This window comes from Cornus florida, unplaced genomic scaffold (genome assembly GCF_030987335.1).
Source record: "Cornus florida cultivar Cherokee Brave unplaced genomic scaffold, ASM3098733v1 CherokeeBrave_3.0.0_Hap2_Chr04, whole genome shotgun sequence".
Taxonomy (NCBI): domain Eukaryota; kingdom Viridiplantae; phylum Streptophyta; class Magnoliopsida; order Cornales; family Cornaceae; genus Cornus; species Cornus florida.
In genome coordinates, this window is record NW_026775574.1 from 20,567,306 (window position 1) to 20,584,078 (window position 16,773).

The 16,773-nt window shown below is 34.5% G+C and overlaps 1 protein-coding gene across 1 annotated transcript; it reads right to left on the reverse strand.

Moving 5' to 3' along the window:
• Positions 1–1,556: 1,556 nt before the first annotated feature.
• On the reverse strand, positions 1,557–3,775 carry LOC132302941 (glutathione S-transferase U17-like). The gene is made up of 2 exons (XM_059799951.1): positions 3,400–3,775; positions 1,557–2,181 (listed from the first exon to the last, which is right to left on the reverse strand). Exons 1-2 carry the CDS (start codon positions 3,715–3,717, stop codon positions 1,807–1,809), a joined length of 693 nt encoding a protein of 230 aa, XP_059655934.1. The 5' UTR covers positions 3,718–3,775; the 3' UTR covers positions 1,557–1,806.
• Between the last annotated feature and the right edge of the window lie 12,998 nt (positions 3,776–16,773).

The window sequence follows — 16,773 nt, forward strand, 5'->3', positions numbered from 1 at the left end:
GTAATATGTTATCTGTTTAAACAAAATTATTATGGATAGTCATTTTAACATAAATTTTGACTAAACCTTATAATTTTTCTTTTTATTTTGAATATTTGAATTAATTATGACAAATTTTTTCTAGTATTTATTATTTGATTAAATATTAAATATTTCGTTTTAATAAACAAGTCATTAAATGAATTAATACGTTAATCCGTTTAATAAATAAATCGAATTAGTATTAAGAATTTTTGACACGATTATTAAATGAGTCAAATTTAAATTTATCTATTTAATAATATGTCTCTATATCGATACAATAAGATTATAACAAAATAATATCAAGACTTACATACAAATTGAAAATAATACCTGGAAACACAAATTACCACCCTAAAATGTATAAGTTGTTTGTATACATGTCGGTGCAATAGGAAACGATTGGGTCGTCTTAATGATTCGAAAAGTAGTAGTCAATATAACGGTATGACTTATAGAGACATCTCGAAGGTGGTAGGTGTGACTCGTGTGGCTATAATTAAAACACGAACAATGTAAAAGTCAGAGTGATTCAAGTGGCTACGAATGTCCTATTTATACATTCTTAAAATTCAAACGATTGGGTCCGTCTTTATGATGTTTGTGAATAATTTTGCCATTGGTGGGTTGATTCTTTATTAAATAAAATAAAATAAAAAACGTGTTTGACGAAGGTGGTCCATGACTCATGTGGCTGCTATACTTAAAAAAGTAATATTCCTAAACACAAAAAAAACAAACCATAATAAAATGACATGTGAGACCATATAAATATGCATGCTTTTAATAAAATGTCCCTTTTCTTTTTCTACATTTTGAACTATTAACGGATGAAGTTAATATAAAAAAACTAAAATTAAAATAAATAAATAAATAAAAAACAAAAAAACAAGTTTAGTTCAATTTCTGAGAAATAGATTTCAAAAACACTAAATAAAGAAATAAATCAAACTAAAAAAGGGTGTTAAATTGTTAATTGAATTTTCTAAAATTTTCTAACAATGTTTTTCAACGAACTTCGGAAATGTTTTTCACAATAATTTCTCAAAAGTCAAAACACAAAACTACTCAAGAACATATATATATATATATATATATATAATTAAGACTTAATGCAACTCTGGACAATTTCACTATACTGGGGAGGCAGGACATTGCTCAAAACCCATGTTGAAGCTAATTTTTGGTTATTAGTCGATTGCTGAATTTCTCTTTTTTTTTTTTAAGGTAAAATTGCTGAATTTCTCTTCAAACAAAACACAATCAACAAAAATAAATCACAACACCAATGGTATTTGTTGCTCCTCTCTTTGCTTGCAATCACAAGTCTCGTTGACTTCCTCACCTCGGCCTTCTATTGGACTTCGGATTTGAAATTCAAAGAAAATTAATTAAAATTTAGAACTAAGCTTTCTTCGATCCCAAATTCAAAGTCCCCAAAGTCCCGATCCGGTGTACTCCAAACACAACATGAATTTCTTATGTGACACACATTCATCAACAGGAAAGAAAAAGAGGTACAAAAACAAAGGAAATTTCTCTCAAATGAGCTTCTTTTCTTTTTTCACCCAATACAACTACACCAATATAGAAGAGTACATGAACAATATTGCATCAAAGCAAATAGTGTTCTCTATTTATTCTCATCTTCCACATCAGAAACAAGAAACACTTCCAAGAGACAAAACATAACATAATACACTAGGTTGTACTTCAAAAAGTTTCTAAGATGACATTACCTTCAAAATCTATTATTTTCTTACACAACTCACCACAGTTGTTGCTTTAATTGGTAGGAGGGGCTTTAAATTTGCCAAAGAGCATCTTGGCAAACTCCAAGAGCTTATCGGTTTCCGGCATGACCTCCTTCACAACAGCAGCAGAGCAGAACTTGTCAGCCCATTTGACCAGTCCCGGGGTCGTAGACTCGTCGAGCAATTTCATGTGGTTCATCTTCTCAGTCACTCTCAGCCACCCCAAGAAGCAACCAAATGCAATGTCAAGGTACCCTACGCAGTTGCCTCCGAAGAAGTCCTTGCCTTTGCTGCACTTAACAAAGGCATCCTCCAACAACACTAACCCTTCCTTCACTTGCTCTATGGCTGCTTTCTTAGCTTCCTCCCCTTGAGCCTTTGCTATGCCAGTCAACGACGGAAACCACTGTGCCACCCATGTATACAATGATTAGATCACATAGAAGACTTTATAGATCAAAAAATAAAAGCTATGTTCGTTGTAATGGAATTGGTGCCTTGAAATTGAAATTGGAAATTTTTTTTTTTTTTTTCTCAAATTCCAATACCAAGACATGAATTCCTGGCTACCGAACATGGCAAGACTGTATTCAGTCACAATCCAACGACAATAGTGGCATGAATGAATTATTTTTTTCATGAAGCCATCACAAAAAGTTGTCATCCATCACATCTTTTACACTATACCACAATTTTTGTGAATTTAAAGGATACTTTATATACTAGGGTCATATTAAGTTTTGTTTCATTTCATTTCATGCCTCGAGTCCTTTCCAATTCTAGCCAATCAATTTTATCTTATTTTTGATAAATAAAATGTATTAGAAAGTGTCCCCTTTTGAAGGCATCCCAAGAGATATACAAGGAACCAAACCCAAAATAAAACCCTAGGGTCCCAAAGAACCCAAAAAGTCCACAATCTCAAATTCAACATATATACATATCCAACATATATACATATAGAAAATCCATATGACATATTTTAGTGAGTTTTGGAAACACTTTATCCCTATATACTCTATAGATCAATTGAACAACTAGAACTAATTTCCATCAAAAAAAAAAAAAGGACTCCATTTTACAAGTTCAGATGAATATCTTGTCTTAATCAAAACATGGGAATATGATGTAAGATAAGCTTAAATTTAAATATATATATATTAAAAATTAAAATTCCATGAAACCCATCAGATGAAATTCTTGTCTGATTTAAAACATGTAAGATAACGTTAACTTAAAATAAAAAAATTAAAATTCCACGAAACCCATCAGATGAATTTCTTGTCTTGTCCGATTCAATACATGGAAATATGAGGTAAGTCCAGTTTAAATTAAGTATAAATAAATAAAAATTCCACGAAACCCATCGAATTTCTTGTCTGATTCAAAACATGGGAATATGATGTAAGATAAGCTTAAATTTAAAAATAATAATAATAATAATAAATAAATAAATAATCCATGAAACCCATCAAATGAATTTCTTGTGTGATTCAGAACAGGGGTTCTTCCCAATTCACTACATTATATGATACTATGATGTAAGATAAGCTTAAATTAACAAATTTTCCATGAAACCCATCATTAATCATCAGAAGAAAAAAAACACACACACACACAATACCTTATCATCGACGTAAGCAGCCCAAAAGCGAGCCATGGCGCGATCATAGGGATCGGAAGGAAGGATGGAGGGACCAGAGGACCAGTACTCGTCGATGTACTGGACAATGACGAGCGATTCACAGATTGGCTTGTCGGCATGAATGAGAACAGGGATTTTCTTGTGAATAGGGTTGGATTTGAGAAGAAGCTCACTTTTTGTGCCGAATTGCTCGGCACAGAACTCGTAGTCCACCGACTTTATGTTGAGGGCGATTTGAGCCCGCATCACATAGGGACTCGGCCATGCACCGACCAGTTTCACCTCACTATTCGCCATGATCACAGCACTACTCAAGAATTCAAGCAAAAGCCAAAAAAGAGTGGAGTGGTTTTGATAATGGGCGTGTGGATATAAATAAGTGATGAAAAGTAGTACAGTACTACAAAATGAATGACAAGAATTATCGTCTACGCCACCGGTATAATGTGGCCCATCACAAATGGTCTCTGATTATAAAATTACAATAATTTTTTTTTTGAAAAATTCACTCTACCCTCTTTAATTTATTTATTTATTAATATTTTTTAATTTTGTAAGAATATTCGTGGGATTGAACACATTAACCGTGAACAAGAATGACCCACCGGATGAATAGGAAAGTCTTGCCAAATTAAGGCTACCATAGAATCAGCATCAAAAGAAAGGAAAATGGATGGTTGAATATAAAAAAAGTGATGAAAAGTAGTGCCCAGAAAAGAAAAGAAAGAAAATGAGAGGGTAGTTTTAATTAGTTGTTTTGTGTTTGGTTGATTAATAAAAATAAATAAAGAAAAAAATAATAATAGTGGAAATTTAGGTATTGTAATGAATTTATAATCATTCCATTTTTTATTGAGTTTTTTATTTATTTATTTTATATAAAAATAAGATTAAATTTGTTATTAACAAAGTTTTATTAAAAATATTAGTCTTTTATTTTCCTTTTTTCTATGTGGACCACCGTGGATATATTTTAAAAAATTAAATTCCCCAAAAGACATAATAACTAGTCAGGTGTAAACTCTTAAAATTTTGATTAGGAGGAAAAGGAAATTTTGATTCCCTAATTACCTAAATTTTTCATTAAAAAAATCTTACAAAAAAGACATAAAATTTCTTTTTATTATTTATTTCCATCAAGGAGCTAAACTTACTTTAAGTTTCTTCCATCTCAAAATTTATTTTACAGAATTATATTATATACTCCCTTCATCTCAAAATTTTTAAGGTATTTAGGAGAATTTAATTTTTTTATAGTGGTGGAATATTAATGTTTTTTATTATATTGATAAAAATGAATCTCTAAAGTTATAAAAAAATATTTTCCGTAATTAGTGCATCAGTCAAGGTCAATATTTTAGAATCAATAAAGTAAAATTATAAAAGTCAAACGACAATTGTATATGAGTTTTTCTTTTTATTTTTTTTTTTGACTTAAATGAAAGTAAATGAATTTGGTAGGGGTCGGTATGGTGTGCAATTACGGTAGGTTCTTTTATATATGCCTATTGAATTTGAGATACTAACCATATTATTTTAAATTTATTCTAATCGTAAGCTTATTTTATGAAAGTAAATGAATATATTAAGGTTGTTTATGATTTTAATGAAAGCAATTTAATTTGTTAGGAGGTTGGTATTTTGGTAGGTTTGAACTGGTGGTGTGAGCATGGAGAAGTACGGGATATTTTGGGAGTCCGACTTACAGTACTCGGGCCATGCTGACCATCCAGCGTGTGGTTTTTAGTTTGTTCATGCAAGTGGATATATAAATATGTGTGTGTGTGTGATGGAACTTCGTACCCTTTTTTTTTTTTTTGGCAAACGAACTTCGTAGTTAAGTCTCACTACTTTTTCAACTGGTGTGATGATGTTGTGAGCGAGTATGCTGTGCATGGTGCGAGACATTGACAATTTATTACATTGACGAGTTATAATTTTATATTGTCTAGATAAAAAAAATGTGAACCGCTTATATGTGGTGATCTATTTTCAATTGGTATGAAATCTTTTGGGATAAAACTCAAAAAATAAAACAGTGCGGACTCAGGCTAAAAGCAGACAATATCATATTATGTGGTGAGTGGGTCGTTACAACCGGTGATGTTCTTACGTTACGAGTATGATTTCTTTCTCGCGATCTGCGTGTGCCTGTGACGTTCTGAATTTTCACAAATTCGGATAAGCCATTGTGACTCGAAAGTTGATCCGGTAACGGATCTGAAATGTGGAAGCGGAAACAAAAACAAAGTCTATGGGGATGTTCGGTATCCCTAAGACGCCACGATGATTTTCTATAAAGTCACGGAACCAAAAAAAAAAAGAAAACATTTGCGGAAGTGAAAAGGTGAAAAATAGATCAAGTATGCTCCCAATGACAAAATGGTTATTTAACATGAAACATAAAGTCGTGGCTTCAACCCATGAAGCCACGGAACTTAAAAGAAAACAAATTTGCAGTTGACAAATTTAACCATTGGGGCAAAATGATAATTTTGAAAAAGTTGTAGGTTAGAGCACAACATTGGATAGAAGGCGAAAAATTAACGAAATTAAACTCAAAAATCTCTTTATTCCAAATACGAACGAAGGAGAAAAGTCAAAACGAAAATCAGGACAATTATGAAATTTGAAAAATAATAAATTTTTATAAATATATATATCTAAATAAGAAAAATGACTGAATATAATAATAATAATAATAGTAATAATAATAAATTCAGTGTGGCAGTGCCACTTTAAATTTTCGCTTTATATGATGATACCGTTGCCTACTCATTGATTTAACAAAGTGGTGGATTGGAGGGATCCCAAAAGTCCTCAATTTACCATTATTTGGATGCGTGTGAGATGCATGCATCTTTAATGGAGGTGGTCGGTGACTCCTGTGGCTAAAATTTAAACAGCCAATCCCCCTCTCTCTCTCTCTCTCATTTTTTTTAAAATTTACTTTTATTTTTTTAACAAATAATTTAAAAATTATGTTGTACTGCCACGCAGACTCGTACAGTGTATAACTTGGAATTTGAACCTTGTATTCTACTGGCTAAAAGATATGTTAGTAAATTTTTAAAAAAATACAACTTTTTGATAGATATAAACTTTATATTAATTAACAAAAAAATAAAAGATATATTAAATAATTTATTTAATGTTTTACAAATTTTAAAATTTTGTTCCAATTTAATAGTTAAATTGAGAGAACTCTTTAACTCTTATTATCATTGGGTTGTCGTAATGGCATTACTTTAATTATAATATATATAATTATAATATATATATATATATATAATTATATATATTATAATTAAAGTAATGTTATTATAATAAAGTATTATCTTGACCGACACAAAATATAGACAAAGTCTTAGTTGTTTTTGTAATTGTCCTTACTTTGTAGTGCTTATCTTGACCAAACGCAAACTAATTGGCAAAAAAATCTTTCTTTTTTATTTATTTAATTATTTTATTTGTTTGTAATGGTCTACTTTGTAGTGCCTATCAATTGATAAAAAACAATAATTGTTTGCAATAGTCTACTTTGTAGTGCCTATCAATTGATAAAAAAACAAATAATTGGGTCATATTCGATGTGGTTAGAGGTGGGGAAGTAGCATATGGAGTAATGTTTATACCGACTATGTAACTCATCTGTACAATTAAAGAGATTTCTATCTATATGATAGTGTTGATAAACTCAAATATACCACACAAATAAGTTTGAGATTATGGTGCATCTTGTTTGGGACATATTTGATAAATAATTTATAATATATCAGATTTTTTTAACCCAAATTTATATCACCAAATTAGTTGTGTGTTTTGGTCCTATGGCAAAGGGATTAGAACAAATTTTTTAATTTCCCAAAACAAATTTTCATTACCATTTTGATTTCTACCAAAACGGTTGTTTTGGTATTGACCAAAAACATAACGAAAATATAGGGGTGGATAAATAATTCGTGAATCCACAAATTCGATCCGATCCGATCTGTGCAGATCGGATCGAATTTCTACACTCACGGATCGGTGGCAGATTCAAAAAAATCGAATCTGTAACTCACGGATCGGATCATAGATTGAGCTGTTAAAAATTCGTTCTGATCCGTGAAATTTATAAATATACATTTTAAAATAATATATTAGTAAATTTAATAAGTTAATGATAATTTAATAGATACTAAAGATGTATTAGTTAATAATTATTTGAATATATGAATTAATATAAAAAAATAAAAAAATTTATCTATTGGGTTATGGTTAAAAGACAAATAAATAATAAATAATATTAATTATAAAAATAATAATAATAAAAATATGTATAATAATAATGGATAATTTTGATAAAATCCAATTTGCGGATTCAATCCTATCCGATCCGTTATTATACAGATCCAATCCATGGGATAACGGATCGATATTGGATTAAAATTTGTGTAATTCATTGGGAGCGTATCGAATTAGGATTAATGCCTAATTTGATCTGTCGCCACCCCTACTAAAATATATCGTATGTCAAACGGGCCCATAGTATGGAATTTTGGTATTTTGTAAGATCCAATTTACTGCCGTACCCACTTTAGCCCACCATGCTTAAAAACAAAAGAGCTCTCACTTTCGGACTTCACCCATACCTATTTAAGGATAATAATGACATACTTCTGGGCCTGGGTGTAGAACTCGTTGGGTTGGTTTACCCTGATCCAGCTCGTGTTGGGCTGGATTAGGTAGTAAAGTGGAAAACTGGGCTCCGCCTTGAGGAATCAATGTAGGGCTAATACGGGCCTTCCTTATGCCTTGACAAAATTTCCACTTGCTTAGTTACCTTGCATTTTTACTTATTAGTGTTGTGATCCTACATGAGTAGGGATGGCAAAATATCCCTTCTCGTCCCACTTTGCCCATTTAGAAGGGTATTAAATGATTTTGGGATGAAAATAGGGTATGGAATTAAAAACATGCATGGTTATAGGGAGGGAATTAAAAAGTCACCACGGTTTATGGAGGTAAATTAGAATTTTGTGCTTATACTTAATTTTATATTTATTAATATTAGGTATATATTAAACAAATTTAACTTATTCTATTCAAATCACTAAATATCCTTTTCTATAATCTTATTTGCAAATCCTAATTTATTTTATAATAAGTACCAATTGAGACGTCAAATCTTATTTTTATGATAAGAAAAGAAGAATTACTACTATAGTTGAAAATACAAACACAAAAGGTATTCTACAAAAACTCTTTTAATAAACGATCTTGGATGCCGATAGAGACAGCTAGGATAGAGTAGGAATGGGGATAGAGATGGCATTCCCCCAACCCCAAACTGCCACGTTACCATAGTTGACCATTAGCTCCGTCGCAATAATCTTTGGTAATGCCCAAATTACCATTTCATATACATTTCATTCATTTAAGGATCCAGAGAGAAGTTCAAGGGTCAACACTTGGTGCAGCAGTACGAGCCACGTATATCCAGAGTCAGCCTATTCATAAATACTTGCTTTAGGAATTAGGAATCATTTGTTTGCTGGCACTGATATATATATATATATATATATATATATATATATATATATATATATATATATTCATTCTATTGTGAGGAGGTTACATGATATAAAAGGCGCATGGAGGAGACCATTCAAGATGTGTGCAGTGATTGAACCATCAAAAAAATAAGGCAATAATTAATAATGGAATAATATGACACTGGAAAAAGAAAAAAAATCCAAGAAGGAAAATCTAAAGATGTTCATTGCAGGTTCTCAGTAATGGTCATAACCAAGAATTCCAAGAATGCCAAACATTCAGCTGGAATGTGAGGAAGAAGATGCCGGGGAAGATGGAGGGAGATCTTCTGATGGCAGAAATGAGTCGGGACTTTGCAAAGTATTTTTCGATAATCATGCCTGAACTTCTGTAATCTCAAGACCTGGAAAATAAAATTCAGAAAAAACATTACTGTGGCAACAATATATACTATGTTCATAACCACAGAGAAGTTTGTGTGATCCATGAGATCAGTGACAACATTTTAATGAATGAGAGACTATTGATACTCACTCTAAGGGATGTTTCCAACAAATTATCACCAACCATAAACAAGCTGATTGACAGGATGAAAAGTCCAAACCCAAAGCTCATAAAGAACATGACATGATACAAGAAGAGTAACATTATCAAATATATATATATATATATATATATATATATATAATACAAGTAATGATCTCTTTTCACTGGTGAGTAAAAAATTTATCCACACCATACACGGTAACCATTGGATGTTAAAAAGGTAACCATTGGATGTTAAAAAGATAGTTACCAAAATAACATAGCAATCACATCCAATGGTCATCATGCATGGTGTGAATGGATATCTTAATCACTAGTAAGCAAGAGATCATTCTTGTATATAATACACTATTATTTTAAAAATTTAACTAGCAAATAAGAAAATAATTGATGCTCTAGTATTCAGCCTGACTGGTGTGTCCTCGGGTTCCCCAAGGTGAAGGTGGGGACTGCATAAACCATGGTACCATGAAGTCCTTCGTAGTACTCGGAGAAAAATAACAATGATATTGCAGAAAAATTTCCTGGCCTTTTTTCATTCGTCTCTTCCTTGATCCATTACATTGTAAAAGTGAAAAACAGCTAAAGTTCAGAATCATCGCATTATAAAAAAAAAAAAAAAATTGGTTGAGTAGAAAAGATCCATCCCATCGACATCAGCATTTTAGTTTCCACAAAACTTGATCATTTTCAAGAAAAAATCAGTGTCGCTCTTTTGTTAATAAAAAAGAAAAAGAAGAACAGCACTAAGTCTGAGGGTATGTCCTCTCCCAATATCTCGATTGGGGGCTATGTCATCTATGTCAAGGCTGAGAGATATCACGATTGCACTTTGTAAAAGGATCAACTTCTTGTTTAAATGTATGATGATGGGGGACATAGAACACACAGGTCACCAGATGTGAGACCAATAAACAAAACAATAATATACTACAACCCCAACCAATTTACCGCCTTTAACATTTTAAGCTCATACCCAAATCACTGTCATGAACCATTAGAATGGTTTCGTGCAACTGACATCATAAGCTCATTCCCAAAATTTGGCCCAGTTTGAAGGCAATGGTCATCCGCGTGGAATGTTTTTCAATGTTTTTATTGATGTTATTGTTAAAGTCACATGATTTTCATGATTCTAAAATGTTGCAAGTCAATTCACTAGGAATAATAGTATGAATGTTTTCAGGTATTGTATGAAGTTCCTACTGGCCAGAGTTGTGTATCAGGTGAAGATGCTTGCACTAAAGGTTTTGTTGGTGTTGACATTTATCAGGAGTGGAACATGTGTCATGTAATATTTGTGATTTTTATATATTTGTATATATGTATGTGTGGTGGTGGGTGAATAATGTGTGTGTGTGTATATATATTAATGTTAAAGAATATTTTTTTAAAAAGATATCAGACCCACCACTAATTTTCAAAAGTCATGTGACCATGGGGTCATCATATTACCATCTTTCTCTCTTATTTGTTCGTAGTTCTCTCTCCCTCTTCTGTTCTTCAAAACTTCTTTTTTTTTTTTTTTTTTTTTTTTTGTATCAAAAACTAAAGTTTCAATTAATCACTCATTTTATGGAGTTTTTGGGAGCCGTTTGTGGCAAAACCGAGAGCATGGCGAGATCTATGTGTGAGTACAAGCAATTTCAGTTTTGAGACCCATTTTGAGGGTTTTTCTACAATTTGAGGTAGGAGTGTTCTAATACATAAATTCTTGTGCTTTTGTGAGTTTTCTTGTTTAATTTGATGTTAAGCATGCTCAATTTGTATAATCTCTGGCAAAACTAATTTAAATGTTGGTTATGGAACACATGACTATTTGTTACTTGTTGTGTAGTGATTATTTATATCTATGTGAAGTTAAATTCATATTTTAAATGCTTACCATGTTGATGTTGATTGAAAACATGAGTTATATGTTTTGGAAAATAATGTTGGATGGTATGTGTGAAAATTTTATTGTTGAATTGATGGTTTGAAACATGGAGCATTCTTGCATCCATTGGAAAGAGAAATGGGAAAAGTGTTTTCAAAACAAAGGAAATTAAATTTTGGGAAAATGTTTTCTAAAAGCGTTTACGAAAACCTGGGCGCCTAGTGGTTCGTGGTGTTAGTGTGATCTAGAGGGGGTTAGAGAGAGACTCTAGTGTGGTTGAGCTACCTAGACGACGCCATGGAGGTGCCATGTGGTCGGGGAAAAACTAGCCAACCCCTCCCTCGTGACGCCTCGGAGGTGCCTTGGGTCGGATTACACTAATGGTTTGGATATTGAAATGGAAATGTTTCGAAAATGGGAAGCGACATGAGCATGGCATTGCACTTCATTGGCATACATGCCGTGTTTGTGACTTGGATGGCATATGTGTTTATATCGGATGTTGTGGTTAAGGTATACACCCCTGGTATAGTATGATCCCGTTCTCTTGTTTTATGTTCTATACGTGGATTCACGGGGTCATAAGAAGTGTGTCTTAGACACTTCCTACTGAACTTATGTTCACCCTATTATTGTTAACATTTTTCAGGATACGGAAAAGAGGTGGCGGATGACGATCAACTACAAGTTTAGACGGGATTGAAGAACTATTTTAATTTGCTATCTTTTATATTAGAATTCTAATATTTTGTAAATGTAAATCTTAACTATTTTGTGAAACTTTAGTTTAACTAGTATAATGTTGTAAGCTATGGAATTTTAAATTTTAGCTACAATTATGGACTGTAACTTGATGTAACTAAGGTGTGTTCCTTGTTTGGATGAGATGGAGGAACGTGACTTTTTATATAAATGTCATCACGTTGGGCATGTGACATGATAATTGTATAGTGTGTTGGGACATGATAGGTTAGTTTTAAGGCTAGTGAGGCCATTGCATTTTTATGTATTTCAACAGGTTGTAGAGGGACCTTTCTGCGGAGGTCATGCCGAAATTTTATATATTTTTATTATTATTATTTGGTATCTTCTTGGGTCGTTACAAATTTGGTATCAGAGTAATGGTTCGAAAACTAGCAAGACGACGGGTAGAGGCCTACCTAGGGTTGTGTGGAAGGTGCATTACATTGTTTATGTGCTTATGTGTGAAAGTATTTATTACCTGAGAAGCATGTTTACTTGCTTAATTGTTTATATGTTTACAGTTTTGAAGGCATGCCTATTTGCTAAGTGCTTATGTGTTTAAATTTCTGTTATATGTAAATGAAATGTGAAAGTATTTGAAAGCATATTATACATGGAAAGTATGTGATACATGATGGTGGCAAACAGTAGGCACGGTTGGTGCAATTTTCTTTTATGCTAATGTGACAAGTAATGAGCCTAATATATGCAAGCATGTTTCGTATAGTATTGTGGGTTTCATTCATTTTGTATACGTATATATCTATATTCATATATATTTATGCAGTTGAGCACTGGGGTGGTTGCTAGTACGGTAGAGTACTTATCACGGCATTGAGGGTTGTGTAAGTTTTGACCTGAGTAGGAGAGGAGCTCGGTTGCTCCAGGGTTGTTGGGTATTGGTTTTTATCGAACTACAGGTGTTGACTATTAGCTCGTGGATTGAGCTATTTAATGTGTAGTTATCCTGATTTTCTTGTTACATTTTGTGCGGTGCTTAGGGCACGACTTTAGAAGGGGTTTATATTTCATGGCATGGTGTCTTTGTTGTGTGTGAGTTTCATGCATCGGTGGATGGGTTCCTGTAACCGTGGAGGTTAAGTATACGAGTGAGGGTTTCGAGAGAGAAAGGTATGACCTTAGGAGGCTAGTGTTTGTGACTTGGGTCACAGTTTGGTGCGGAGGTTCGTTTTGAATTGGTTTGTGGTGGGTGTGACAGGGGGTTGCTTGAGTCACCGGTGTAGTCTATGGGTTGTAGACGTGTATTTCGGATATTTTGGTACGGTCTAAGGAAACATGTTGGTTTTGATTGTTAAGGGGACTTGTTGTACTCTGTAGGTCTAGGGTGATGTAGGACCGGTTGCGGGATGTGGATCATTTTGTGGTTATGTAAGAGTATGTCTTAGAGATTTGTTAGTCGAGAGTGATTCCTATTTCGGGAAGCTACAGGAGCGTGTTGCGGGTAATTAACTCTCGGTGAGTTGATTGCATGTTTGGTGGATGAGCGAGATTATAGGTTGTCACAGTTGTCGAGAGATTCACGAGGTGAGGTATAGTGATTAGTTTTAGCTGTGTAGTGTAGGATTGCACGATAAGGTGGGTAGTATGGGGTCATTGGTATATTTGGTTGTTGTAGGTGAAGTGATAAATGGTAGGTACTGTGTTTCCAAATGAACTGTGTTTTTGAAATTGAAAGCTGTGGATTGGAGTTGAATTTTATGTTGCGAATAGGGTATGAGGAGGTAGTGCTTGTTGTTTAAGGATTCAAAGAAATAGACTGATGATTAGAATGATTGGGGCGAGGGTGATCCCGTAGGTCTAGTTGGTAGCCTATTTGACTTTTGTCAGGATCAAGAGTGTTCTGAGGAATGGTGAAAAGAAAAGGTAATGAAGTTGAACCAATGGTGTGAAGTTATCTTACTTAGGCACGTAGATTGTCTTGGGAAGAATGGTCGGAGTAGTCGATTAAGTGTTAATGATTGATTGTGTCGTAAGTGGTTTGAGGAGACATTTGGATATTGAGCATTCTAGTTTTTGCGCTCATTTTTCCTTTGGGATTTGTCGGAATGGTATTGTCGTATAGATATTCTTTTCTAGTGGCAAGTAGTGACTGTTGTGGGAAGTATTGAGAGTAATGCTTATTCTTTTGTTATGATGGTGTCATAGAAAGAATTGCTTGGTAGTGACTTGGTGATCTGGTGAGATAAGAGGTTTAAGTTGTCATTCGAGGGTGATGGTAGTAGAGGCATTATGGCGTGATGTTTATTATTGATGAGCAGAATGGTTTGGGGTATGATCAGAGGGTGGATTGGAGAGTATGAGTTGTTGTTGTATGTTATCAGGTAGGTGATGGGGGTTATGCATCAGTCGAGGTGATGGTGAGCAGCTTAGTCTTTAGAGTCAGTGAGGACGATGTTGCCAGGTAGGCACCTTTTTCTTTTGACGAGTCAGTGGGTTGTTGTGACTGAGGTCATGAGTCGGGTATGCACGGTGATTGAGGCAGTATCGTTTGGGAAGGTAGTGATGGAACGAGTGGTAAAACGTCATTTTATGACATAGGGGTTGTCATTTGGGAGTGACGGGATGCGGTGTCCGATGGATTGTGATCGTTTCTAGTGTTGGTATGCTGTGAGCATTGATGCTCTTGTCTGATGGTTGTGTTGTGAGTTGTATCTTAGTACTCAATGAATGGGTGGTAGGGATCTGATTGGTTCTGGTTAGCATGGGTGTTGTGGGGTATCGTATGCGACGTTTCTGTGTTGATAGTGTATGATGGTCCGTTAGTGGCGTGGTCACCTAGAATTGAGTTCGTAATTCTGTACGAGTATCCATTTGGTTCTCCTCCTTATGTATAAGGAGTTCATTTCATCTCGGTGAGATTGGGTGTCCATAGTTAGACGATTGGTGAGTAGCGTGTGACGGGGTGTAAGGTGTATTCGGGTACGAGTTGTTAGTCTCTAGTAAGTGCGGGGTTGATTACCCTTCCATTTGTTCAGTTCCTAGCAATGATATCGTTTGTCTTATGTCTCGTCCTCCATCTAGGAGTTATGCGCGCCCGTGGATGGATTGATCCGTGTGTGGTGTGTTGTGCTGCTTAAAATTCACCGGTAAAGATTTGGTTGAATGGGTCGACTCACTCCCACGGGAAAAGTTGGAGTCTTTGGTTTAGTGGTGCTTGTTCTAAGAGTGGTTTTGACAGATGGTGTGTGAGGCACGAGTTGCCGATTAGGGATGGTATGTTTTCGGTGTTTAGTACTAGCGGTGATGGCTAGGAAATGTGTCGTGAACGGCAGTTTGAGAATGGCTAGGTGATGCGATGTGAGTCATGTACTCGGGTGCTTTTATTAATGTTTGATTTGAGCAGTGTCTTGAGGACAAGTGTTGGTATTGTTTGAGTGCTCAACAGCTAGATAGTGAATGTGTGATTCTATTGAGGAATAATAGGAACGATTGACTTTGGTTTTGAGGTTTCAGATATGAGACGGTTGTATTATGCATTTTGAAGAAATAAGAATTGAATTGAATGATGTTATGATGTTGACTACCTATTATAGGTACTATGAGGTGACTGGAAAGCTTTTAGGTTGATTGATGATTGTGGTATTGGTGCTGTGTTACTTTTAGCTTGTTATGATTAAGGTATGATTGGGATTTTTAGAGAAGGTATGTGACTATATAACCATTGTGGTTGCGTAGAGCGACGAATTGATAGTGAGTGAATTTTATGGTTGTTTTGTGGACTGTGTGAGACTGTATTTAAGGTTTGGACCTGAGGACATGAACGACATCTGTGTTGAGACCGGATAGATGATGAGAATGGCCTGGCCAACTATTTCTCCTGAATCAGTCCCTCTTAGCACGATGTTGGGTCAAAGGTTAATGATTGTTTCAATTTGTTAGGGATAGTGAGAGCACAGAATCGATGTGTCGGTGTGACAGGGTGGATTCAGATGGTTTGTCTCGGGCGACAAGGTGTGCTAGGTAGGACTAAGTGTCTGGTAAAGGGTTTGTGGTACAATCATCGATTATTAAGAATCTCGTTTTGAGGATTTGTGTCCAGGATACTAGATAGTACGTTTTATTGTTCTGGTGACTCATGATTCTGTAGTCGTTGGGAAATCTGTTGTTTTGTCTTCTTGAAGCTGTTTAGTATGATGATTGTCGTATGGTGCGGTTGGTGGTCGCGTGTACTAGTATGTGATGGTGTAGTTAAATGTTAGGTAGTGAGTGTTCGGTCTGATAGAGATGTGCAGATTAGAGTTGAGCTTGATTATGAGATGAACGGGGTTCTTTGTCTGGAGTTTTGTGTGTCCTTTTAGGGAGGAGTTGAGATTGGATATTGTCATGTTCGGTGGTATAAAGACTGTTTTTCTTTTGGACTTCGGAGTCTTGCGTAGCAGTGTAAAGTGACTGATGTCCGTTAAGAGTCGGATATAGGGCCTAGCCGGTCTTGTGTTTTGATGTTGTGAGTAATAAGTACCCTCATAGGGTGGTAAACATTGTGTTTTTGTGGCAGTGGTGTGTGATTGCCTGGTGACGTCCGGTGTCAAAGGCAATAATATTGGTGAGTTCATGGTTTTAGGGTTTTGTGAGGTGTTTTCGGGAAGGTGTGTGGTTGTGGGCCTCCTTCTTTAAGGAGGGTAGATTTC

Bases quoted from the DNA above. Each gene is read 5' to 3' on its own strand.
- LOC132302941 (XM_059799951.1), bottom strand. From the start codon at position 3,717: ATGGCGAATAGTGAGGTGAAACTGGTCGGTGCATGGCCGAGTCCCTAT. The intron at 2,182-3,399 runs GTATTGTGTGTG...TGGGTGGCACAG, and splicing joins CTGCTTACGTCGATGATAAG to TGGTTTCCGTCGTTGACTGG.